Raw genomic sequence first — 27,812 nt, forward strand, 5'->3', positions numbered from 1 at the left:
AGTCGTTGTTCAAAAACAACACTGACGCATTGTGTTCTCAGACGCCACTCGAGACGGCCTTGATGTTTATTCAAATAAACAACAAGTCCAGCATCATGCTGAATCTGATCTACAAAAAATAGTTTAAAGAAACAACTCTACTTGTAGGAAAAAAAAAAAAAAGTACAAAATGTCTTTACACAGCCTCTTGGTGTTCAATATCTTCCTAAGTTGCAAATGAAAAGGCAAGCATTGGAAACTAGTTCCCCTCCACCCCGTTCTATTTTGTTAGCTTTCTTTTCCATGAAATTATAAAAGGGGATTTGTTGCAGCTTTTCATCCACTTGATAGCACTTAACTAATTGCTGTCCTCTCTTGGACAAAAATGCACTCAGAAAAACATAGACATACAAATAAACCGTATGCAGGCATGCAGGCGCATGTGTGCATACACACTGTGATATTTTGTAGCCTTTTTTTATTTATTTATTTCAAATCAGACCTGGTTCTGAACAGATGCTACTAATATCATCATCTGGACACATTTAATCTTTTTAATACAACTTTGTGAAAATACCTATACCTGTGCCAACTACAAGTGCCTACTTTTTGAAACGATTATAAAAGCCCGGTCAACTCTCTTTCGCTAGGGGTATCAGCCAATTATAGAAACAAGTGACCATTGAATTAACACATGGAACTTGAAAGCTTTTGCACTCTGATGTAGAATGCTCTCTGGGAAAAAAAAAAAAAATGTCAGACCTTAATTTGCAATTTCACAGGGAGTCACCAGAGTTCTGGTGAAACAATAGGTTTCAACTCAATGGAAACACAATGGGATTGTAAATGTTCAAATGTGCAGCAAACGCGTTGATAAATGTCACCATTCTTCTTAAACATTTTTGTAAATGCTATCCAGACAAAACTATACATGAATAACTAATGCTCTGACTTATTTTAAACTCCTACACCTTCTTTCGTCATAGATGAGAATTGAGGATTTGCATTAACAGCAAACACTGCTCCGGTATCTAAGTGATAGTAAAAGGAGTGAAGGGAGAGCCATGAAAAACCAGAGCTGTGGAAGAACAGCCACAAAAGACAGATAAACCCAACACCACAGAGAGGTGAGCCAACTGTTCCAAGTCTCACACAAGGGGAGGAAGAAAAAGGGAGGGGGGGCGGAGAAGATAATTTAGCATTTGTGTAAGCTGTTTATCAAATTATTAACTGCACAGATGTTTCTGACTAGCTAGGGGCTGAACATGGGCTCTGCCAGGCAGGGGAACAAAGGTCTGGAGGATTCAACGGAGATGTGCACTGAATATCAATTTAATTTACTAGCTGTTAATTCTCATGCAAATTGTGACCTCTGTTAGGGCATATCAATGGCCATACACATTGTATGTCTTCAGAGGAGCAGCAGGCAGAAACACTGTAGAAAACTACAAATGGGAAAAATAATATTTTCAGTGCGGCCATTCATGCAGGACGATTTGGAAAAATGTATGCGCGGCACCTTCTTCTTTGTTTTTACTGATAAACACTTGTAAAGACTATACCTACTCTATCATCAAAACTGTTATTGTTTTGCACCTTTTTGGGCCGTCTGTGTTTTTTGTCCTAAGAAGGAGCTCTACTGTAGATAACTCACCGTAAAGTTAAAATGAATGCTGTTCAGGAAACAGATAAGAACACATTGTGGAAGAGAAGAGAGGATCATTTATGAGCCCTGGAGTTATTCTGTGCATTTATCTATGCAAAGTGACTGAAATCATACTCACCATTTCGAATGTACCTTGATTGGAGTGTCTTCATTTTCGATGCCATCTCACCCATGGTGCCAGGGCATCTTGATGAGTTTTCTGCAGGATACACAAAAGTAAGGGAGAGAGCATCGTGAGTAAACGGCGGTTGTGAATGTCATCTATGTTGTGAACCGTAATCTGCTGAAAATGATCATGAATGCATGGTATGACATTCAACAAAGGTTGATCACTGGCATCAACCTCAGCTGAGCTCAGCTGGAACGGCAGTGTTGCAAGCCCCATTTTCTTAATCACCTCCAAAAAGGACCGCCTTTCAGCTCACCACAGCACAAACAAAAAGCCTGGCAACAATATCAATTATACATGCAGGAGGCAAACAAGGGGATTTATTTCACAACAAATAGCCTCATAGAGAGATGCTGAATGGGACCTATTAGCATTAGAAAAGGACAACAAAACTCCCCAGTTCAACAGCTAAAGAGCAATTTGATGGGACTGGAATTGGGGAAATTGCTTGATTAGGGTGTGCATTTGGATGGGGCTGTCAATTTCAGAATCCCAGCAAGGATGTGTAGTGTTGTCCCTTTGACAAAGTGACACACTGCTGCCGTCAAAACATGACATTATGAGAACTGTCAGTGGTGAACTTTGATAATGCAAGACAAGATCAGGGGATGATATGGCATCCATCTGGGTAAATGAGACATCAATCTGTATCTGATAGAGAGGAGGAAGCTTGTCAAATGAAGATGAAGACAGCCTTTTAATGGCTGGTATTTAGCTCTAATGTTGCAGACATTTTTTTGTAAGCAAATGGTGGGTTTTCTGAAGTATACGGTGCCATTTAATCCTGGTGGCATCATTTACACTTAATTAGAATTAACCTTGCTAACAAAAAACACAGCATAAAGGACCGTTGAAACTTATATCTAGTTTTACACTTTCTAAAAGTAAATATTTGTAAGAGTTGTTGGAAAAATGACTACAGTTTTTCTTACCCGAAACATTTGTCTTGACTCTTTTTTGTTTACTTAACCACTTTTTTTTGTCGTAAACGGCATACCCCTACCACGAACAAATAACTTTTACAACGGAAGTAACGAGGGGGGGCTCCCGCCCGTACTCGCACCACGTGCTCTCTGTTTTTAATCAGCAGGGACTTCTGGGAAGCGGTGCTCATGGTAACGTATGTAAACACCGGCCGTCTTCCTCCACCTCCTTTCCCTCGCCTCGGCTCCGGAGTAGCGCCAAAGCGGACGAAAATGGCAAACATAGCTAGCAGCGATGACAAGTATTATGAGAAGATAACATCGATCCAAGAAATCATGCATAACAGGTGAGCTTTCCCTCTGTTTCGCTGACAGGCCGTGGCTTGGTGGAGACCGCGGACTCGAGTTCTGATCTCTACCGCCCGGTAGCCTCCTCCTGCCGCTTCCCACAAGGAGTAAGCAGGCTAGCTCCTCAGCTAACCAGCGAAGTCATGGCAGTCTATTTACTTTGGATGCTATCTTAAGCTAACAGCAGTATTGCTGCGGCTGTTCTTGCATGCAGATGAATGGAAAGCTAACCCGACATGAACCGTGAAACGTTAGCATCCACATATTAGCCAAATTACCCCGAAACTAATGCTCGCGCTTGTTTGTATGGAGTTAGCATTAGCTAATTCGTGCAGTACAACAATAACATACGCATGTACTGTTAGCTGATATAATGTAACACAGCGTATTTCCATGTCAACATTAGCATACGCATTACAAATTGTTAATGAGTAACGTTAAATAGGTAAGTACCGTTAATATTGCTGCTAATTACCCATTAATTAGCCGAACAAACCACGGGTGACAGTTCCCCTGACTTGTGTGTGTGCAGGGAGAAACGGAGGCTGGAGCTGGAGAGGGAACTGTTTGCTTACTCCAGATCCGATTATAGAATGTAAGTTGTACATATTTACTGTATATCAATAAATATATTGTTCTTATACCCTGGCTTACCAGACCTTGTTCTTATAATTTGACTTTCATAATAAGCTGTAACTTTGATTTATGAAACATTTTGTTTTGCAAATTTACAATATATACGTATGTTTAATGTGTATACATCCGGTATATTCTGTATAGATGCATAGTCACTTTTGTATTTTTATTTGGAACAGGCACTGGCATTGGTGTTCATCTGAATTGTTATAAACAATATCACCTGTGTGTGTGTGTGTGTGTGTGTGTGTGTGTGTGTGTGTGTGTGTGTGTGTGTGTGTGTGTGTGAGTGTTACAAGCACATTGCACTTTTCGGATGTAAGCTGAACAACCTGTTTTCATCGTAAATTGATTCTCATAAATAATAATGTGCTGGGTCAAAACAGCTGATAGGAGAATTGAGAATAAGATTTCAATTTAAAACGCATTGTGCTTAACCTTTTTCCTCTGAAAAGTCTAGCTCTTATTTTTTGACAATGTTCCTAGATAATATTTCTTTGGAATAATAGTTCTCCACTGCCTTCAGCTCACAGATAAAGCGTTCCAAACTGCGCAGTTATCTCAAGGAAATCTGTGACAGGGGAGCACGAGCAAAAATGAGAAACCTTGAGCTTCTGAGAGATGTGGAGTGCATAGAAATTAGCATGAAGGAATATAGTCCTGACCATTGTCCCCTGCAACAACAAAAGGTATAACACACACACACACACACCCACACACACACACACACACACACACACGCAATTGTATTTGATCAGTGGAGTAGTTTTTCTCATTATCAAGGTTTATCCAGGTTTAGAAAATTGTACTTTTCTCAAAAATATTTTATTGCATTTAATTGTTTATTCATTTTTGGAATACTGTGTGTTTAAAAAAAACAACATTTGTACACAATACACCATGACTTTAGAATAAGAACAATAAACTCACAGACCTACAATACAATAGAATTGTGTAAGGAATGTATATTCATTATTATAGCATGTGTTGGATGCACATTTGTCTTAATGCTGTGCTGTAATTTAACACAGAATAGTAATAGTTGCTTGCAATTGCTTGATGTGACAATAGTAAACACTCAAACTGTGCAATTTATCACGACAAGCAAATGAACGAGGGGGAAAACAATGAGCCAGTCAGATTATCACTTAAAACTCAACGACAGTGCTTGACAGCTTAATATCAAATTAACAAAATTGGCTAATTATGACTCGCTGAGTTAATTGCCCAATATAGAGACTCTGAAGTGCTCCAGAGGTTTAGTCATTCTCTCCCCTCAAGCAGTTGGTTTATTTCCTCTTGATGCTTTATGAGTCCTACATGTTTGTTGTTATTTTGGTGGTCCTGTTGCTCGTTGTTTCCATAGTGAATTTTGTTGTCGAAATGGTTTTTGGTGCGACGAAAACTATAAATTCTGTAATGGACAGGGAGTGAAGTGAAGGTACACATGTACATGCTGAGGTGCGTAAATTGATGACAATGTCACTGTAATCTTTATTAGTATTGCTTAACATTTAAAAACAAGAGTGGACAAATGAGAATTCATGAAAGCTGCCTTTTTAAATTGTCTGCTTCTGTAAACGGCCATTGTTCTGATGAAAAGGTCTGGCATGTGTGAGCTAATCCAAGTGCCCTTCAAATGGCCATTAGCTTTTTTTAATTGGAGTTGGGATTAAGGCAGTAAGTTAGTCTGTGGCCGGTCAGATAAATGTTAAAGGGTGTCAGCAGCTACACAGAGGACACTCACTTGGGAAAACCCGCTGTGATTGACTGATGCTCGACGCTGTCACCTCTGCTTTCACACCCTCTGCTTTTCCACCACATGCAGATAATATTCTACAACACTATCGCAGCATTTTAACAGACGATTCCTAGTGTTTGCACGAAGAGTGGGGTTTTGCCTGTCACACGTCAGTTAAATGTTATGTCTATCATCCCTCTGTCACTTTCCTGCTCTTATCTTACTCTTATCTTTGTATCGTTCTGTCTTTACATCTCTTACAGGCTGACGTTTTCAAAAAGATTTCCAGATTTATGGAAGCAAAGAAGAATATAGGGAAAGGGCTTGATGCAGCAACGGTAATGCAAATATCTTCAACATAAACTATTAGTATGGTAATAAGAATAGCAGGAAGTGGCGTATTTGTACATCTTGTACTTTACACGGGTCAAATCTTCTGTGTATTGTGTGACCTGTGTGTGTTTTTACACGTACTTTCTTATGGTGGAAAAGTAGCACTTGCCTTTTTTTTTTTTAAATGTTGAATCCTCCTTTTCTTTTTTAAAATGTTTACAAGGTTTATGCAAATCTCAATTCTATCAAGCTATGTTTTCAGGTTTAGAATAACAAAGGCAAGTAGACATTATGCCTGGTAAATCTGTAGAGGAGTCTACATTTAAACTGTGTATCTGTAATAGCACAGGTGTCTAATCCTAGCTGGTGCATCTGTACAAGCGATGTAGTTCAAGTCCATAGCTGCTTTCTCCCTTCACTTAAAGCAGTTAAAGCTCTTTTAGATGAAATGTCTAAGACATCTCATAATAACTTGGAGCATGCTGTCTAGAGCAGTCACTTGTAACTGTGTGCAAAAACCCCCGTCAGCCTGTCGATATTGTAATGAGCAAAATGGTACCGTCACTCCATTATGCATACAAGCCATTGGCTGGCAGTGTGCATGTCCCTCAGGCTGCAGCATTCATTAAGGGAAGCTTACCGGGCTGAAAGCTGGAGACAGATGATAACGGGATATGATTTTCATATTTAATACATTCCTTGGAAGAGCACACGCGTGCCGCAGATTGATAGAAGAATCAATTGCTACTTTAGTGAAACACTTTCTACTTTGCCCTGCAGCTACCGATGGAATCACTCAGCCAAGAAATTAACTTTTCCTCTTTTTTTTTTTTTTTTTTACCTACTTTGTGGATCTGCTGGGCAGGCTGCATGGTTTACAGTGAATGTTATTAAGCAGCTAACTGTTTGGTATTTAAGACGCTTATCAGAAAAGAAACAGAAGCCATGCTTTTTGTTATTATGTTTGGAGGGAGGCTGTTTCGCTTCACTCTCCTTCCCCCCCTTGGTGACATTGCAGACATGAATCAAAACTTGTCTAAAGGATTTCTAATAAGATGAAAAGTTAAAACATTGATCCTGAGACATTCTTCAAAAAGATGCTGTGAAAAGAATTCTGACCTTGGCCCAAATAAGATACTCATTCAAATTTGTAAAGTGGATAGTTAACATACTTGAGTTGAATTTCTTTCAAAAGATGTTTATTCAACCTAAGCCAGAAATGTGAAGTCTTTATTTACAAATATAATTTTTACGAGGTAATGGGAATTGTGTTGCCAAAAATTTATATATTTCCTAGATTTTTTAGATTTTTTTCCCCCCTCATATTTGCAGGATGAAGCTGTGTATAGACAGCACCGGGACAGCTCCCTCTCTCACCCAGCTAGGGATTTTAAACAACCACCAGCGGTAATTTTTATGGGCCGCCAGACCTCCGGAGAGTCTGACGCTGAAGCTGGCACCACAAGTGTACACTCACACCAAGCATTGCATCGTTCACCCAATCGCAGCATGCACTCCCGCGAACGTCTACCAAGTGGCCTTTTGAAGGACTTCAGAGTTGGCGGAGAGGATGCCGCCAGCAACCGAGCACATTTATCAGATGACATTTCAGGCTCAAACGATTCCCCTGACGGCTGTAATTTGAGTGACAAACATGAAAGAACGATGGCGGCGCTCCCATCTGTTCCGTCCATTTGTGCCTTAACAGGCGCAGCTGGCAAAGCGCCTTTCGGAAGTGATGATGAACAAGAACATTCACCTCTGGTGACCTCGACGCGGCCCGAGAGGAGTCCGTCTCCCAGCAGCAGTAGACTCACGAAGGCTGACGATTCCCCTGCAGAACACGCTGACTTCCGAGAGGTGGCTCATCAGCCAGCCGTGGTGGAAGACGGAGAGCGAGGTCTCAGCCATTTCATGCCTCAAACCACTTTGGGAAAAGAAGCTCAGGATATACCAGGTTTGCAATGCTATGTGCTCGCTTAATACCTCGCAATATCTTTTCACCGCCTTGACTTAAATATTTAACGTGTTAACATTCAGGTAGACGCGGGAGCGTCAGCACGCCGAGCTCCGACGCGCTGTTGTCGGAGAGCAGTGTTAGTGACCTGTCCATTTCGCTGACACAATCTGAGCTGGAAGAGGATCCGCCTGAGGGTGTGGCACCTCAGAGGAATGCCATTTCTAGAGGGAGCGATGATCACAATAGGCACAGTCCTGAATCATCCCTCCACTCCGACGGGTCCAAGAACACGCCACAGTTAAACTGTGAATCCTCATCTCCAGTGGGGACATTGGAAAGGTACGGTATGTGTGACTTCGGTACATTGTTGTCTGGAAGTGGACGAAAAACACTAACAAACTGCTTTATGGCAACACACTTCTTAAAAGGCGCACAGCACAGTCAGTGTTTCTTTCTCACCCCCTAAGATTTAAGGTTAAGCAAGCTGGGAAAGGAGAATGTTCTGCACAGCCACGCTGAACCACAGAGGGCTGTTAGTGATAGGAGCAGGTGAAGACACCGCGCAGTCCTTGCCAACCATCACATCAGAGGCTGACAGAGGGGATTGTGGGAGTCACGGTCCATGCCGCCGTGCTCTCTGTGGCTCAGCGGCGGCTGCGGTGGTGGCAGTGATGCATCTTATAGGGAGAGCTCAGGACCTGTCACCAACAATATTGCCATAATCCAAGATAATGCTGTAACAGAGCAATTTTCTGCTTGAGAGACCTCAGGAAGTCCCCAGTGGAGGAGGAAATTTGTGGCACCATAGAGTGTTCTGGAGGGTGGGCATGTGGACAGCACTTACAGCCACAAATCCTTAGCGTGATGATGGCCTCTGAGTTGAAGGATAATTTTGGATGGGGTTAGAGCCACAGAAAATCCTGTGTGAATGTTTGTGCCCAGAGCTTCTTCAATTTCCCTACAATATACAGTATTTCATAGACCAACAGGACCTCTTATTTCCTTGAAAAAGCAGAGAAAAACAGTTTATGTATATTTTACCTTTACCATATTCTCAGGGACAGTCTCTTATTTGTTTCTGTTATTCCTGTCCTTGGATTATGTACATTGTGCTTGTTTACTGTTCAACATTTTCTTTTTTCGACGAAGCACCCAGTTGCGCATATGCTCACAATAATGCTATTCAAAACAAACACAATATGTCTGAGCAATTTTTTTCCGAGTGTGTTGTAAACACATGTTCAAAAGTGAGATTTTATTTTCTCCCCTGCGAGTTTAGCATGTTACGTGACATGTGTTTCTGTGTGGTCTGCTATACTGTTCATAGTGTGACCTCAAGAGGAGCCGCAGTTAGCCTCCACCGGGGAGACGATGGTGGGGGCTGCAGCTTTCATTGTTAACACGAAGGGCTTCTGTGTATGAGGAGAAAACCAGAGGCTTTGATGTAAAGCTCAGAGAGCATCCAGGCTCTATCCTCTCCCTCTCTTTCTCCCTCTCTCTCTCTTAAGGTTAGAGTTTATATCGCTCCCTCCATTCAGCTCACAGTCAGGAAAAACAAGCCTTGGCAATTCATTAGATTATCCCATTATATTTCTCCTCCAGCATGGCTGGGGTGAGTGAGGGTACATGACTGAAATATCCTCCAGGTTTTTTCTTCCAGACTCATCATAATGGCCCCACTGTGTCCTGCTCTCAAATATGTCGTCCCTGAACTGCAGGATGGTTCTGCCTCATTGGTGGAAAGAACGCCATACAAAAAAAAAAAAAAAAATCCAGTTCAAGTCGAGAGATGGAATGTAAGCTATATAGGCTTGAAAATAATTTAAACGTTTCGCAATGTCATTAGGGCATTACTTTTAATTTCTTTGTTTTATTTATTTTTTTTACACAGATTCCTCAGTAGGTTTCTCTGGTTTTATCTGGTCTCTGTGAAGTTATTGCACATTGCCACACACTACTTTTGTAAACTGCGTGCTCACAGTGGTGGGACATATCCCGAATGTATCCCTGCACTCAAAGTGTTCTTACTTGTGGTACATTTTTCCATTCCTTTGTGTTATATTTGCCGTCTGTGCCGGCAAGGGGAGATCTTTCTGACACCAATCACTCAACAATGAGACCATTCCATGTGATAAATCCCACCGGAGCCCGTACTGTACACTGTAGACCAATATCGCTGCAGCGAGGCTGACCTCCTCCTACTAGCTAACAATGCGCCCCTGATGATGTCGACGCGCGGACAACGGCAGCATCTAAAGTGAGGTTGGGGACCTTGACATGAAAGCTGGCGACAATACAATGAGAGAGAGAGAGAGAGAGTGGTTTTGCAGAAAAAACACAAACTAATTCACTTTCTCCCTCTCTAAAGGTCTCTTTTTGAAGAGCGTTGACAAATAAAGTGGAAAAAAGAAAGATGAATATTTCAAGGCCCATGCTGATGATAAGGGAGAGAGAAAAAAAAAAAAAAAAAAAGATGGAGCTTTTGCCTATGCTACTTCAGCCTCACTGAAGAGGACTTAGCACAGACGGATTGCACACTACAGAATGTCATGGATATTATTCAAGCTGCCAGCTTAATCAGGATGTTACCAGGAAACAACCTGCAAAAAAGAGGGAGCAATTGTTTGCTGACCCCTAACCCAGGAGCCCATTACAGATTGTCATAAATTCTTTTTGGCCCCTTTTATGTAGGGGGGCTCAGGATCTCTCGGCTTGGGGTTTCATGGGAGAATTGAATGAGGGCCACCCAGAGCTTAATGCGCAAGAAAGAGATGAATTCCCAATATCCACATGCATTAGGCATCCATTTCTCATTTTGCAGCCTCACACAGGACCAGATTAAAGTGTAAATCTCTCACCAAAAGAAATCATATTGAGGCCCCCATTTTTTTTTTTTGGAACCTTTTTTTTCCCTTTTAATGTGAGATGGTGGTGGTAGTAATGTTACATAGTTGTTAATATTTCCATTTTTTGTATTTGTATAATCATTACATATTACATATTTATGATGAATAAAGCTGTTATAAGCTGAATTAAAGTTCTACTTCAACAGCCGGCAGCTAGTTCTACAAGCTCTAGTTTTGAATGGCAGGTACAAGCTCTTCCCACACAACCTGCCGCTACATGTGGCATCATCGTTATGTGGAGGTACCATTCTAATGATCAGATTCCTCCAGCAGTCCTTGAGTACTGTATCTCAAGGAAATTGCCTGGAAAAAAACGCATCACTGATTTCCAGATCAAAGTGAATCCTCTTTTCTTTTTCTCTCTTTAACTACAAATAGCAGGATAATCGATCACTTGGCCTCCATTTGTATTTCTTTTCACCACGCTAATGGGTAATGTGTATTTAGTCTCTGCCAGGAAGGATTCTTTAATCTGCTTGACAACATCGAAGGACGACTCCATGGCGAACGGACCAGTGTGTACGCGGATTCTTCGATTGATGGAAGACAACTCAATAGAATTATCAGGTACATACCTCCTTCCTGTCTTTCCTCCGACTTTTACAATCTTATCTCTCCCCCTCTAAACGGAATGCTGTGTATATTTATTTAACGGCCATGGAGCGGTTTGCGCAGACGGGGAAAACATATTATCCTTCTGCCAAGGGCTCTCACTTTAGATGAAGTGTCATCACCAACATGCACACGTCTTTATTTCTGAGAGGTTTTCAAACACATGGGATTGTTATAGTAACCGCCCTGTTGAATTGTTATTGGAAGTCAGGGAGATGGAGGATGGAGAATGTGTTTCATTAGACTGGGCTTATTTTTCATAAGCCTTTTATATTTCATAGCATGATTAATTTACCATAATTGGAGTTCTTGTCGTAAAGTACGGATAAATGTCTGGAGAATGAAAGCTCCTCTTTCCTTTTTAAACCCAGTTTACACTTATCCCCTTCTATGCAAACATGAGTGCTGTAAATGATGTCAACAAAATCTTCACTCGTGAAGAGAGTGGCCATCTTGTGTCATGACCCTCAGTCTAATGTTTAGTCTTGCTGTGATATTATGTGAGCAAGTGTGCATGTGCATCGGTGTGTATGATCATGCTTGCATACTGCGTGTGTGAAGTGTTAGCAGCTGCTGGACGTACTCCATGTGCTCCTGACCCGCCTGAGCCCGGGGCTCCATGGCAATAGCTGACTGCTCTCTATATATTGGACAGCCTTTGTAACCGTGGAGCGGGCTTGAATGACGAGGACCTTGAAGCATGTGGAGCAGTCATCCTTCATGAGCTTCAGAGGTTGTCATGGAGCACGGCAAAGGGCTGCCTGCTACCACAGGATCTAGTGAGTGCTCAGCAGTCCAGCACTGAGCCTAATGAAATAAGGTAAGGCCTCCTAGTTTGTCCGAACCCAAAACCAACGACTGATGTCAGTGGTTTTTTTGTTTTTTTTTTCTTCCCCCAGCTTAAGGAAACTCGTGATTGTGGGATTGTAAATCACAATGTACAGTAAATGTAAATCAACTAGTGCTGTCTTTCACTTTGCATTACATAACATTGCATTATGTTACAATTGTGACAAACTGCAACCTCTGAAATGCCAGGATGAAAGCAGTTCTATGATAAAATATAGTTGTGGTACAGTGTGTTTTGGGTACACTGACATTTTGAACTCTATTAAGTAGCGCTATAACATAGTCATTCAGAGCACAACATATCAATGCTCTGAAAGCTACAGGGTTCAATAGAACTTTCATTTCAGAGAGACAAAGACCAGACTTACAATAAAAATGAATTCCACTTTTCAGACTATATATATATATATATATATATATATATATATATATATTTACATTATTTATATATATTTTTTTCCTTGGACCCAGTGAGGGCACACACTCACAACAGTGAGATATTGCACGCTGCCATTCGATACAGTCTCCCCTGTCCACAAATGTAAAGGTCATCTTGGGTGTCACCTCCTGCGGTAACACCACATGGGTGAATGTCATGAGTAAATTAAAATGCCCTATCTGTGACTTCCAGTCCTTTGGATAATGGGTAGTTATACTCTGAGCCAAATCCATGCTCTGCTTCACTACTCTATTGATTTCACTGAGACCTTCCCTGCTATGCACTCGATCCAAAGAAACACATCTAGCAGCCTGCCTCTCTTTTCTGTGGCGATGCCTGTTGGCTCTTTGACCTTTTATCTAGTTTTCAACTAGGTGCTGTATTGCTGTGTGTCTATTCAGTGTTTAACATGAATTCATAAATTTTCTATATCTTCTGAAGTGTTAAGATGGACTAGCGAGCAGCCTTTTGGAGAAGGTTTTATGGAGAGAAAAAAAACACCAAATACTGTGACAAATGTATTTTATTCATGGTCAAATTTGTAAGCCATCTCTATTTCCCTGATAATCAAAGCATCTCTCACTGTAAGGAGGTGCAATTGTAAGTTATTTACAGATATCCCACTGTGTATTCAGTGAGACAGCCTCTCTTTCTCTGCCACCACCCCCACCCTCACCACAGCGCCAGCCTCCCTCCCGATGCCGCTCGGCTGTGGGATCGCTGGTTCAAGCACGCCCTTCTGCTGAAGGAGCGCCGTGTCCTCAGCACTGAGCGCTTGGTCCAGCTGTTCACGCCGCTGCTGCTGGAGCGCCATGCCACCTACAGCCACCAGGTAGCGTTGGAGGCACGCACACTGCCGAGACACACACACACACACACACATACAAACAAATAGGAGGTCGCACACTTGCGTTTGCTGACACCCACACACGCACATATGATTGCAGTGACATGCCTTCTTTTTTTCTTCTTTTCTTTTCTTCTTGTGTTTTTGTTTCTTTGCATGTTTTTCTTGTTTTAGTTTAAAGAGAGCTGTAGTTGGTACTGAGTGCCCTCTTTGTGTCTGCTGTTTGAAACCAAGCCCTGCCTGCCGACTCATCAGATTGCTCCACACGTTGACCTAGACAGAAGGGAAACCCTGACCCATGCGCTAATCGCAAATTACAGCCTCTGCTTGGCTTCTTTCATCTCACGTGGCGTATTCATGTGAGAAACACTTGCTTTTAATTTGGCATTAGCCAAAAGTATAGCCATCAGCTGGGTCCGATTGAATGAGGCAGCCATCGGGACCCTCTCCACAACGGACGAGATTATTTTAGATTCCCCTCTCGTTGACCTTGTGCAGATCAATTAAACAAAGAAAGCAATTGCATATTCACACTTAAAACCCAAAGATTATGTCAAGAGATTTGTCAAGAATCCGTCTTTTTTTTTTTTTCAGAGGGTGTACCATTCTATCTGCAGGAATGATCGTATACACGTGCAGGTTTTTATGTTATAATTTTCTGCGGACTCATCTTGGTCGGGGTTCCTGTGGCTCGGAGGTCTAGCTCCAGTGTCCCCGATGCCATGAGAGAGGCTAAGAGGGAGACTGTAGAGCCACTCTAAAATATGAACCAACAAAAGACACTGCCATCTACATCATTTTGTCCAAGTGCATCAGGAAAAGCCGGAGTGAAAATCTTTCTCTCCCCTTTATCTCTCTCACTCCATCTACTCTGTCTATTTCTCTATCCCTCCCTCTATTTATCCTTCTCTCCCATTATTTCTCTCTCTCTCTCTCTCTCTCTCTCTCTCTCTCTCTCTCTCTCTCTCTCGCTCTCGCTCCTCTCTGTCCCCTCACACAACAGCTTACTCCCCTCACACAAGAGCAAACAGAAATTTCCATTCAGGCAATGCCACACAGCCTGGCCACTCCGACAAATGGGAGCATGCAGCTCGCATGCACACACTCAAAGAGGTCCTTTGAATATTCAAGTGCTAACAGTTGCATTCATTGATATTTAAAATGCACTGGGTCCGCGAAAGCCCTCAACCCACGGTACATTTGACTAAATCTAAAAAAAGAACAAAGACCGATATCGGGGACAAGGATCAAGACAGTTTTTATTGTGCTGCAACATCAAATACCAAGTGGCAAGCTCAGATTGGCATGTGTTTGCCTCTCTTCCCCTCGAGGAAAATGAAAGCATGTACAGTGTCGATCTTCACTGCGACCTACTGATAACAACTTACAATGTACTTAAAGTTTGCCACTGTCGAAATCCTCCTGATCATCCCCTCCCCATTAGTGCTCATTAAAAGTTGCAAATGGCCATCTGAGGCTGAGAGGCAGTCTTTGATCACGAAAGAGAGATGATGATGGCAGGATTTGATATGGGGGAGGGAAAAAGGAGAGAAAGGAAATCGGTGTGTGGCATCTCCCTGCTCCTCATCTCCCGGAACAGCTCCTCTTAATTGTGTATCCTCATCTCCCCAGAGATAAAAAAAAATGAGCTGGAGAGGGAGGAAGAGAGCAGTTTGTCTCAATTCTCGCAGCCAAGAGGGGAGATATCTGGAACGTGTTGCACATTAACGCCAGGGTGATTGCATTCTTTAGGCGCTTCTCTAATCTCATGGATGAGAAGAGAGGGAAAAAAAAAAAAAAGAAAGTGTGATTGAGAGTGAGAGCGGGAGCGAATGTGTGCGAAATAATCTTTTTTTTTTTTTTTTAGTTAAACGAGTGAGAGAATTTGAAGTTATTTTCTCTTGGCGTTTGAACAGGCACCGCGGCTGCACCTCTGTGCGAGCAGCCATGGCCAAAGTAAATGACTTGCCTAATCGGCGAGAGTTCAATTTGACACTTCCTTCACAAAATGGGAACAATTAAGAGTGTGGTTTTAATTTGTGCCGTTCACAGGCCAAAGTGCTGCTGAGGACACTTGTGTCCCGGTCCAGTGAGGAGTGCCCCTCAGCAGCGGACGAGAGTGACTTGTCTTCTTCGTGTGGTCCTCCTTCTCTCCTGGCTGACGGTGATGTGAAGCCTGCCAGGCCGGTACAGAAGCAACAGATCCAAGGTTACTAAAGATTATTACTATTGAAATAGGCATGGAGCATTCTAATTGAACTACAATATTAAAAAGCTGGGTTCCAGTTATTTGTTACGGGGGAATGTTTTCATTGTCTAGCAGTGAAAAACTAACTCTCCCCTCAGCGAGTGTTTTTGTTACAGTTGCCAGTAGAATCCCACAAATGTCCAAAACATCCCACATTGTCTGTCTTTGCACAGTAATATGAAACAAGACCATTAACAGTAACAAATGTAGACTGCTGCTGTTTTTTTTTTTTTTTTTTTTTTTTTTTTTGCACACCACCTCTGCAGAGAACTAAAACTTTGCTTTTATGAAAGAAATCAATTTCACCATAGAGCTTTTTTTTATTAATCCCTCACGGCCCAGTTTTGCTACAGGCTTCTATTCAGAGCTAAAGAAAGACCCCCCCATTCCCATTGCTGTCCCGAGACTCCCGTCCTCCCTGCCACTGCTTCTCACTATGCGCTTCCCTTTCTTACAGAACTACAAAGTGCTGAAGAGGACAGCCAGGACGAAAGCCCTGTGGAAAGTGTTCCTATTAGAGGTAAAAAGGCATCGCCGGTGCCCCAGCATTCACACTGTCCTTATGTTGTGGTTTGTTTTCTTCCCACTGCAGTGAATAATGGGCTCTTTTACACAATGGCTGAGGCAGGATGATCAAGGTGTATCCAGGGTCAAAGTACCACCTGAAGAGCTGTGCTAGTTCTCTCTAATTATCTCCGAGAAAACACTAGCCATGTTTTCAGCCTGGCCTGAGGCATTCCGGCAAAGTTGATAATTCGCCGGCCCCGGCATAATGCGGCCGCTTTAATTGTCAGGACGCCGGGGTGGGAAGCGCAAGAGATCTGTCATCGGTTCTCATTATCTTCTAAACAATGCTCTGGAAAGGCTGGACTTGAAAAATACTAGATGTGAAGGCATCCTGGAAGCAGCTGGTGTGCCCATCCCTAAGCCGCACCTCTGAAATGTAAAGCAACCCTATATTACCCATGGCTATCCGATGGCCTACTGGGTGTTTCATGTGCCTGCATCCCTAAGGTGCACAGCCAGCAAAATGAGTCCGGTTTCAAATCGCTACACTTAATCAAAAGAGCCATCGCCATTAAAAAAGAAAACATGACAAAAGGTGTTGCGAGGGGATGGGTTTGCTGTGGCGAGCGACATCAATGTCACAATCAAATACCGTGACCTTGGTACTGATAGTAATTGCCAATGCATGCATGTCTGTCTGTTTTTGTAAAAGCAATGCCTGTATAACGTGCTGTGGGTGGAATAGCACTGTATATATCATGTGTTTTCTTAGAACACGACTAAAATTGGCACTTTTGTTATGAAACCAAGTAAAGCATGTTAGGATTTGGTCATTCAAGAGCACAATGTTGCACTCTCCTTTGATTTGATATGTGTGTTTCAGCAACATCATTGAGACAACAGCCTATTTATTATGTACTTCTGCTCTGTGCTAGCAAAAAAAAAACAAAAAAAAAAAACAGTCTCTTTGCTCCTCTCGAATATCATACCTACTTTAGTGTGCCGGAAAGCAATTATGAGTGTTTTTAAAAGAGAAAATCAATCATTGCCTTCCTGGTAGGGGATGCTGAGATAATGTGAGATGCTGACCGCTGTCTCATGGAAACTGTTGCTACATACTGTAGGCTAGAATCAACAGCTTAGCTGATTGAGCACTGTGTTTTCCCCCTCACTCCGTCCAGCAGTGAGACCGAAAGACTCGGCTACTGAAGCGTGTTGTCTCATCAAACACAGAAACCTCTGAAAGTTGGAAACCTGGGATTTAAGCAAATATTTGACAGTGACTTTTTTTTCTCCGTGTGTGTGTCTGTGTGTGTGTGTGTGTGTGTGTGTGTGTGTGTCCCTGAACAGAGACAAAAGCTTATCAGTTACTTAAACAATCAGCCATGCAGGAAAGGCTGCAGAGTTCTGAAGAGGAGGAGGAGGAGGAGGACGATGGCCTCTCAGGTAAGGGATGCGGGCCACTCTACCAGGCAACTAGCGAGCAACGGGAGCCTAACCATCGGTCAACACTGGCCATATGTTCTCACATAATGACATCACAGCGGGACCGTATTTTGTGTGCTCATAGACGTAAGCTAAAAGCAATCAGTCCAGGTTCTCTCAGCCTTTTGTTTTGGCTCATAATGTAATTATTTTAGTAATGACGGACTTCACCACTTAACATAGACATCGGTGTGCATATCGAGACACCAAGATTGAGATACATAGTCTTTGCCCCTCATAAGCCTTACCATAAATTTCTATGTTAATATGCATTGCAGATTAGCTTGTGATGAGATGTCCAAATCAAATGGTTTTATCTGGCCCTGTTTGCTCTTTTAAGGAATAAATCATGGCCATGAAGAGGACCTGGGGAGGGCCAAACGCTCCTCACATCAAGACCCTTACCCTCGGTAAGAACATTGTTATTATTCAACGGGCCACAGGAAATGGGCCACCAGACACCAAAGTGGCTGATGTACATTTGCATGGCCGCTCTCATAATTCCCTGTTCATTTCCATAAGATCAAGGGGGCGCCACCCATTAACTCGCTTACAAAGACAAAAGGCCCCTAAAGCCCCTCTCACTCACTGTTTGCTGGCTTCAGCCGGGTTTTAGAAATCAAAAACAAAAACGGCCACCACAAAAATAAATTGGAGTCATAATCTCACTGGTGTCAGGCTTGTCGTCAGAAGGCAAACAGATCATGTCAAGAAGAGAATCAGGGACAACTGTTTTGGAAGGAAGAGACTCAAGTGTTGACAAGGACAAATGTCCTTTTCATTTTTCACCCTCGAAGAAGCATTTAGACGTCTCAAATCAGAGCCCTAAGTGGGCTGGAAAAGAAGATCTAATGATAAATAGCTTGGTGGAAGCTAACACCGCCGCGGCTACATTTGAATATCAACGCGACTTCATCAAATCTGCAATTGCGTGTCGGGTCCTCAGAGCACCTCTTCACTGCGAACCCATTTGGGCTGTAGTAATGGCTGGGTAAACGTTATGAGGAATAATCTTCTCTGATTTCATGTGATTACTGGGCACCACGCTGACACAAGGGCTGAAGTCTGTATCTCCCTGGCCTGGCAAGCAGGCGCTCCCAGTCTGCCTATTAGCCCAGGGAAGGGCCTAATGGGCTGGCTCTATTGTGGCCCTCATAGCTGCTGATGTCTGCCACTGCCAGCCCCAGTGACCACCCTCTTTAATAAACATGAGCCAATTTCAGCACCAGACCCTCTCAGGTGGTGCCTGTCCTGTTGTCATTAATGCGCGTGGAATGCCCGCACTATATGTGATTAAACAAAATTTGCAGAACAAAAAAAAAATAAAAATGACAGAAACAGAGAACGACGTGATCCTGTGATGGGACACAAGTTGTGGACATAAGCAAAATTGGACGAACGGGGTAGTAATGCATGCCTGACGCTGTAATCACGCTAGGGTTAGGAAGGCGACGGCGACCAGTCACCGTGACCATAATCTTTTCTTTGGTCACGCAACTATTCCCCCCCCCCCCCCCCCCCCCCCCCCCCCCCCCCCCCGTCCGTCTTTTCTGTGCTTCTCCTGGACGCTCAGATTTAAGCATTCCACTTTCCGCAGTCACTTCTTGCGCTTTATTGCTTCCACGAGTGGTCTGGAAGCCCGGCACTTAAGCAGAAGCATAACACTCTCTCGCTCTCTTTTTGCCCCTTCTCCATCTATTTGCCCCTCTTCCTCTCTGTCTTCCTGTGTTTTCCTCTGCCCCTGCTCCCCCACCCCACCCCCTCCACTCGTTAATTATTTGCTTTATTTTGTCAGCGAGCTGATGAGTGACATCAAAAGGAGGATGGAGCTGGACTCGAAATACAGAAATGGCTTCCTCTCTGTTGTCTTAGACAATAATTATGATTTGCCAGTTAAGCCTGGACTACAGCAGAGGGATTGTAGTTTAAAGCAGAGGCTTTGGTGCAAAAAATGCATTTATAGCCCTTTGTGAGGCTCCTCATTATGTGTGGGCCCGATTCATTAAGTAATTGGTTTGCAGTTGTTTACATGAGTATTAAGGCCTTCTATTCAGGGCCTTTGAGAGATACATTGTGCAAATGTTGCATGTTATGAATGCAGAATGAGAGGCGGGGGGCCAGTCCTATTGGCCAAACACTGCACTCGGCTGAAAAGCGAGAGAAAAGCACTGGGTGCTGCTTTGCATAGCAATGACTAGGGCCTTAATAAGCTTTACAGATTAAATACATGCAGTCTATACAAGATGCAAAGAGATACTCTTAACACATTTATATGTGCTCATTTCACTATTATGGCGTTGGAGAGAATTGAGGTCTTTCATATTCTTTATTTCCCCCCCCCCCTCTCCTCCTTGCTCTCTCCCACACAGTGTTTTTCAGTCAGATACTTTCATAGAATGTGCTGTTTATTGTATTATAACTCGTGGGGAAGCGACTGATTTGTCCATTAGAAATCTTTTGCTGTCTTTGTGAGTGGCAAAGTAAAATCACTTTGTGGTTGAGTGGGGATGAAAGGAATAATGCACGAAGGAGTGAGTCTTAATAAGCAGCTGCACTCCATGTAAAGACCACTTGTTCCCCTTTGTATGCGAGTGCATGCCACTGCTTCCTCTCGTGCAAAGAATCATTGTGCTCCTTTCTACTGTAGGCATTTCAGATGCCACTCCTTTCTTATTTTTCTTCTTTTTTTTTCTCTCTTTTCTTTTAATACCTTCATACCCCCCCACCTGTTTGAACACATGTGCACAGGCACACACATACAAAACAAAATCCTCCAGCCGTCAGCCGGTGTGATGATTGTTGTGCCTAGTGCCTGCTTGACAAAAAACCTTGACTCAACAATTAGTGGTTTACAGCTTTGCCTTGGACAACAGGATGTGCTCAAGCATTCAACCTCAAATCACTCAAAATGTCAAAATCAGAAGCTCTCTCTCTCTCTCTCTCTCTCTCTCGCTCTCTCTCTCTCTCTCTCACTCTCTCTCACACACACACAGGGAGCCGATGTGTGGATCTCTAACAGCTCACTGGGAGGAGGGAAGGACGGGTGAGAGGGACATGAGCTGAGAGAAAGGACTGGAGGGGAGGGGACATAGAGAGAGAGAGAGAGAGAGAGAGAGAGAGAGAGAGAGAGAGCGAGAGAGAGAGCGGGAGATAGAGGGAGACAGAGAGACAGTAACGGACAAAGAGGTAGTGAAAGACGTATTCCTGTTCTGAAATCCAGTGGTGAATGAAGGGAAACACATGTAATCAATTTAACAGACGATATCACGTGGCAGCATCTGAAAATGTTTGTTTTTGGAGAATAGTACTGACTAAGTTTTTCTTTTCTTTTTTTTTCTTTTTTTTTACATTTGATAATAAATGAGTTGCTCTCCTGTTTCGACTGAAGAATATGACAGGGGTTATAGAGAAAGGGAGCATTTAGAGGCTCCAACCAGAGGAGGTCACTGTCACACAAAAGCTACCTCAAACCAGTAAAGATTGCTCTATTTAAAAAAACCAGTTGGCTTTCAAACACTTTCTGTGCTTTATCTTAACATTGTAGATTCAATTAAGCATCAGCTGTCTGTAGGCTGTTAGAGGCAAACAAAAAAGGGCAATAGATGGATATAATCCTGGATTTTGAAATCTGTGGTAATTTACTAGGATGTCATTTCTAAGGGCGTTTTGTTGGTCGTGTTATTTTCTCTACATTCTTTAGATGCAGATGTGTGTCGGACAAGCCGGTCTATGTTAGTCCACGGGGGTTATGGTGCATGAACAAAATGTAACATGAGATGATCTGTCCTTCAGCCACCCCTTGCACTGGGGTGACTGCCACCAGTCAGGAGGAGAGCGGCGCTCTGTTGAAGTCAATGGCCCCAATACCGCTTCCTCTAAGTTGCAGTACTCACTCATTGCCAGCAGAGAGCACTCACATGTTAGAGAGGACCCTCTCAGCAGTGCACTCACAGTTGCCTCTCACTGTTTGCCCTCAGTGAGCGCTACATCCTGCTGCCATTCAGGCCTGTTAGAGTACATCTAAACGGAGCCTAAACAATGTTTCTGCGGGGTCATAGCTGGGATGGGAGTAGGAGTTGATGGGAATGATGAGGTGATGGGTCTCCCTTTACCTTTAGACAAGCACCGCTGCGCAAAAGTGCTATTGTGCTATTAGCATTTGTGTGTGGGTGGCAGGAGCTTATAAAAAAAAAAAAAAAAGCCAGGGTAAATAAAAGCAGTTTTCTCGCTATCTGCGTGTGCAAGGTTGTATTAAATGCTTGGTAAGCATTATTTCCTCTGTCAGTCCTCACGTTCCCTAATGTGACTGTAGGATTACAAGTCAGTGAGTCTAAGAAACACAGCCTATATAGTCTTGCTTGAAAATGACTTATGTTCTGTATGATGTCTTTGTCCATGTGATATCTTTTGTCCATGTATAACTACAGCACTGGACACATTCTTTTATAGAGTAAACCTACATCCGATGTGTGATTGCAGCCTTTTAGAAGTCTGATTGTCTGCTACTTTAACTGTACAGGAAGATGTTATGTACAGCACGTCGTTTAGGCTGAACAGGTCTGCCTCGACACAATTCAAAAAATCAGCAATCTCAACGGACTACATTTGTATTCGTGAGAAATTTGTAGTAGTTTGTGTGTATTTGTTCCACACTAGATATACCTTGAGATATCACAAATGATTTGGTGAAACGGAGTCAGGATGCTGCTCTCCGGAGCAAACCAAGCAAATAGTGGCAAAGAACAAAAATGGAGTGTGCTACACCGGATCTAGAAATGTACAGAACCGTCTCAAAAGGACTTTAATCAGATTGTCTTGCATTTCAGTAGCAATCACGGCACGTTTTTACTGTTCTTGACCAGCTGTGCATCTGTCTTTGCATATGTGTCAACATGATTGTCCTAGTTTTTATTGGTGTAATTAGTATTTGCCCACTGTTTTACAACTGCATTACTAACCTGCATAACGTGTCTTTCTACAACCTGATCTTGAACATTTCTAAATATGTAAATTCAGGAGCTTTAACTCCAAAAACCAGTGTGGCGCAAACTGACAAAACAAGACCGAGGTTTGACTAAGGAAATACACAGACATCAAGCTCCAGTTGTGTGACGTGTGTGAAACCCATCGTACAATTTTAAGGGTCTTTGTGGACTCCGCTATGCATAGCAGACACAAAAACTGTTAACACACAAGAAAAACAACAATGTGAATTGTAAAGGAAGGAGAAAGAGAATGAGCGAGGCATTGGGGGGAAAAAAAGTGGGACATTACAATAGCTGTAATTTGCTTCATTTTACCGGTCTACCTGTCTACCAGAGCTCGTAAAACACTGGCCAGCCCAGTCTTACATATTCAGATCATTTGCCTCAATTAAGGGAAACTCAGCAGAAGATGAACTGGCATAAATGTTTATGGAAACGGAATATTAGATTGGTGGGGTCAGATCCAGATCGGGCTCTCTATGGTAATAGCCCTGTCTTGAAATCAGCCCTGTCCCTCACTGAAGTGGAACAGCTGATAGACTATTCCCATCCCCGGGGGGGAGTTCAAGAAAAGAAAAGCCCAATTTACTCTCCGTAACAGCTATTATTGTGGCAAAGGAGAGGAAGTAATCGTGTAGATTATTGCTGTATTTTTTGCTGCTGCAGGGTCTGGTGGAGATCTGTTGCCTAACAGTTGTAAATGGATGCAGTGGTTTAGTTGTGCTTCAGCGTCGGTACTTTATCTCCTATTCACTTTAAAAGCTGAATGTGGATAGCAGGTGGATTGAGACATATATATTCCTCACTTTACTACATACCCTTAGCCTGTTCCATAATCTTTCAACATATCAGGACTTTTGAGCTATAGCTTTTACAAAATATTTGAAATTTTATAGTCGAGAGAACAACCGATGGCCATTTGTCAGTATGGCTCACATTTGCTGTTCTTAAACATAGCATAGTCTAGGGATAACAATACCTACTATAATTTTGGACATATTTTGCCAAACAAAATCCTCTATTTTAACAAAACACTGTCATATGCAAGCAGATAGGCTGATTATCTGTCGTGTATTTGCTCTCCGTTTTTTTTTTTTGGCACTGCTTCATTGACTCAGCCTCTGCTTTGATTTGCTAGCATTTTAAGCACCTGAGGTTCAGCATGTTTGTCTGAACAGATGCAAGAATCATCCAAATGTCCTGTAGGAAGCCCCTTCAGCATATGAATATAAAGCTTATATTCTAATGATTATACGGGCTGTATTGTATATATTGCTTTTAGCACCAAGCAATCTGTTCACAGTTAGGAATGGGAGTTGCATCTTTTCTTTCTTTTTTTTTTGGTTTGTTTTCTCGCATGCTGCCTTGAGTGGTGCAAAGCAGGAATATATAGTTTGGAAGATAGCAATTGGAACGCAGCCAGAGTAATTTGCTCCTTATACTTAATGTACAGTCACATGTGCCAAGACTTAGCGGAGGGAGCGAGGAGGAGATGAGCGTGATTGAGAGTATGACAATCAAAGAGGTCATGGGTTTGAATTGATGCAGATGGAGGCGCTCAACAGTTGTTGTTGTTTTTTTGCCAGAGCTCATCTGCTTATAACTCTGCATCTTTTTTTTTTTGTCCTCTTCCCATTCCCTCGAAAAGCGTCAACACAGCTCCAATATAGAAGCTCCAAACAAATAAGCCATATGGATATGTAAGCTAACCTGGGAGATGATGAGGCTATATTGTGGGCTCTTGAATAGGCTCTGTGATGATGTAAATTAAAGAGGAGGCCTTTAAAAGTGGAACGGGGGGGGGGGGGGGGCCTTATTGCATATGCATTGAGGTAGATCAAAGCCTTTTCGGAGGTCACACATTTACATAGCGATATCATCAGAGCTATGGGAACCTGGCAACCCTGTCTTTGGGACTGTTTTTGAATAAAGAGGGCCTTGTGGAAGTCCTTTTGCACAATTAGAACAGGAGTCAAGGAAGTTCCCTCTCCTGCACCGTCTGCCTGCTTCGTTTCCTTTTTTGATTGTTTTTTGGTGTAAAATAGAATATCTTTAAAAAAGGTAATAACTTTACAAGGCTAATAACTGTCCTTGTGTTTCCAGGAATTCAAAAGCTCATACGACTCTACAGTCCAAAGGTGAGTATAGATAAAGTCATTTCCATTCAAATATGTCATTTACATGGCATGCATTTTGTGTAAATGTTGAGTTATGGGAGAACACTAACGGTTTGATAAAATTTCTCTGTAAATGCAGTTCTGCCCCTTTTGAGGATATGTAAATGAAGATAATTGACCTTGAAGACAAATCCAGGTTGCTGAAAGCTTAGATTTATGTTGCCAGCAAGCAGGACCTAAATCCTCTAATAGATCACTAAAAAGTCCTACTTTGGCACTGCTGTGTTACTGATCAAACCTTAAAATGCTGCTCTACATAACCCCTGACAGATTATTGTTGAGTCTAATCAGCAGCAGACGGACAATGTTCTTTGCTTCGACATTTACATTGTTATATTATTATATATATATATATATATATATATATATATTTTTTTTTTGATCAACACATATCTACATAGTGTCCAGTTCCAGTTAAGGCACATTGCAGTTGACCACTGGTGTCGGATTGCGTCACAGTTTCTCTCACTTCACTGCTCTATCAATTGAATAGACTCTAAGCAATTTCTTTAGACCTGAGCTGCCAAATATATAAAAAATTACAGTCCTCTGAATACGGCTTGAGCAGTTTAATCTTAATGCTTGAGTGCTGCACTTCTCATCCGTATTTACAGGACATAGATTTAATGCATATTATCAGACTATTAAAAGGTGGAATGTTAAGGTTTTCATGGTGCAATTAAACTCAAGGTAAGATTTAGCTTCAGTGCCTTCATCCTGGAATGCTTATAGAGAAAGTGCAGAATTAACTGGAGAAAGAAAAATTCTGTAGTCGATGTAAAAGGTTATACCTCATTTATAGCCGGGAAGGGTAAACATTGTGCTCTAATAATGTAATCTTCTGTTTCTTTCTCTCCACCTATAGCTTTCTGGGGTCACTCAGATGACAGCGACTCAGAGATTGAAGCAGCATTGCGTCCTCAACCTTTCAACACAAACAACAATGACATCGATGGCTTCTGCGACTGAAATTTCCCCGCAGATGTTTTTTGAAATGATTTTTCCGCTGCATAGTCTCCGGCAGTTTGGCTCGCAGTAATTCACCCTCCTGACCATGTTTTTAGTGGTCTGCATTGTAAATCATATGCACGCTGTATCGTAAAAACAAATAATAAAGTTGACAGCTCTCACGCTGGGTAAAGTGCGTGAAGAGTTGTCCAACACTCTGATGTTAACCCTGCTTCAGTCTCTTTATCTGAACAACTCTCCCGGCTCATAATAACAGCTCGAAATAGATTAAACTGATCTTTTAAAGCGATTTGTTTGCACTAGGCTGAAAATCATGCATTTTGAATGCCGCAAGCATCTCCGAGTGCTCTACCTCCAGCATGCTCGAGTGTAGTGATATGAGTCACCTGTGAAATGACAAAGCACAATGGCCACTCTGCACGCTGCTGTGCGACCTGTGAACCTGCTGAAGAGGCCCATCTCCCAGGGCACAAAGTGTTGCAGCGCTAACAAACTCCGAATATTTAGAACCGCCCAACAAACACTCCACACATATTTTCACAGCTCCTTCTTTGATGCCCACAAAGACGCACGTCTAAATTCTTCTGTGTTATTGTGTAAATGAGTCACAAGTAGCCAGATTGTTGCTGAAACCACAAAATAGCCTTCTGCAATTTATCATTTTGCAGCACGTTGAGCGCTCTGTATCTATTAATAACTCGGAGCTACTGTGTGGGAGGCCACATTCCCAAGTTTACATTCCTAGTTCATTATGTCTGTAGTGTAAATTTCCAAATCTGCCATTCTGGGATGTGGTAAAAGCCCCTGGCATTCAGTGTCAGCAGGATTCCATTAGTCAGCTTTAGGTGACTTTACATGCCTGAACCTTTTAAAGTAGGACTCCACATTCATTACCAATAATGGCTTCAGACAGCCCTGACCCACCACAGAAAAGGGACTGTGGCAGAATAATTTGGAGTTTGCTAAAAGGCTCCCTAACATAATATCCATGTTAAGGAGCATGTCAACAGATACTTGTGTGCGACAGATAGCTCACGGTGGAAGCGGGAGTTATATTATACTAATGTCTACTAACACAATAACATTTTTAAAAAGGCACCTTTCTGATTCCGTGCCAGAGAGACGATGAGGATGAAATCCAGCTCATTCTCAGAGCGTGTGCAGTCAGACGGTCATGGGAGGACGTGGAAGTTTTTATCTTGCAGTTAAGGTGTCCGTACAGTGGCTCAATGAGAGCGTCTGCATTACTTGATCTATCGTGTTTAGGTTGCCATTAGTAAGAGCTCAGCTCAGTTCCTTACAGCAGTGGTTTTGTGAAGGTGATCCTTGTTTATTGAGACTAGATACAGATTGTATCAGGAGTGAGGGGACGATGGAAAACAAATGTATTTTTCTTGATAGTCCAACAATACCACTTGTGACGTCAATGTGGAGCTAATTGTTCTTATTTCATTTTGCTCCTGAACACTTCAAGTTATCCTAAAGTAATAGCAGCCATTTTTCAGCTTCAGAGAACTTAGGAATGTGACAGAAGCTACACCGTTTGAACCTGTAACCAAACGATAATAAATTCACAAATGGATTAGTGAGTCTCCAGTATTATTTTAGCCGTAAAACATTTCTTTAAGGACACTGACTTGATCCGTATAAATGACAACCAGGTCTTAATGTTTAGCATGATTAAAATCGCTCACCTCTGACATGCTGTGTAAATGTTTGATGTTCACAATAATTATATCTCATTGTATTCATGAGTTCATTCAAGTTTCATTCCTTCAGTACAAACATACTTTTTTAAAGTATGACTAGCAGAAATTTACACATTTGCCAAAGTTGACCTGCCTGACATTGGAATGGATTATATACTATATGATTCCTTTCTTTTGTATTTTTATAAAATGAGAAAGTTAAGGTTTTGTAACTTTACCAGGTGTGAAAGTATCACAGATTTACACTCTACTGTTCAGATTGAAATTATTCCCCACTGGTTGAATGTGAGCGCAAAGGGCAGAGAGACTGTTTGACTGCAAGCA

The 27,812-nt window shown here is 42.3% G+C and overlaps 1 protein-coding gene across 2 annotated transcripts; it reads left to right on the forward strand.

Annotated features, from left to right (window-relative positions):
• Positions 1-2,928: 2,928 nt before the first annotated feature.
• Positions 2,929-27,812, forward strand: kiz (kizuna centrosomal protein). 2 transcript variants are annotated; one of them, XM_068721718.1, is made up of 15 exons: positions 2,929-3,084; positions 3,618-3,680; positions 4,248-4,410; positions 5,726-5,800; positions 7,128-7,752; positions 7,836-8,094; positions 11,109-11,228; positions 11,929-12,093; positions 13,243-13,393; positions 15,461-15,617; positions 16,114-16,176; positions 17,514-17,609; positions 17,989-18,058; positions 24,737-24,771; positions 25,676-27,812. In XM_068721718.1, exons 1-15 carry the CDS (start codon positions 3,011-3,013, stop codon positions 25,777-25,779), a joined length of 2,220 nt encoding a protein of 739 aa, XP_068577819.1. In that variant the 5' UTR covers positions 2,929-3,010; the 3' UTR covers positions 25,780-27,812. The 2 variants fall into 2 exon arrangements, with proteins under 2 accessions (XP_068577819.1, XP_068577820.1); XM_068721719.1 differs by lacking the exon at positions 2,929-3,084 and having other exon boundaries at positions 3,661-3,680; positions 4,255-4,410.

This window comes from Cebidichthys violaceus, unplaced genomic scaffold (genome assembly GCF_023349555.1).
Source record: "Cebidichthys violaceus isolate CVI_PGR_0920_01 unplaced genomic scaffold, fCebVio1.0.p SCAF_28, whole genome shotgun sequence".
NCBI classification, from domain to species: domain Eukaryota; kingdom Metazoa; phylum Chordata; class Actinopteri; order Perciformes; family Stichaeidae; genus Cebidichthys; species Cebidichthys violaceus.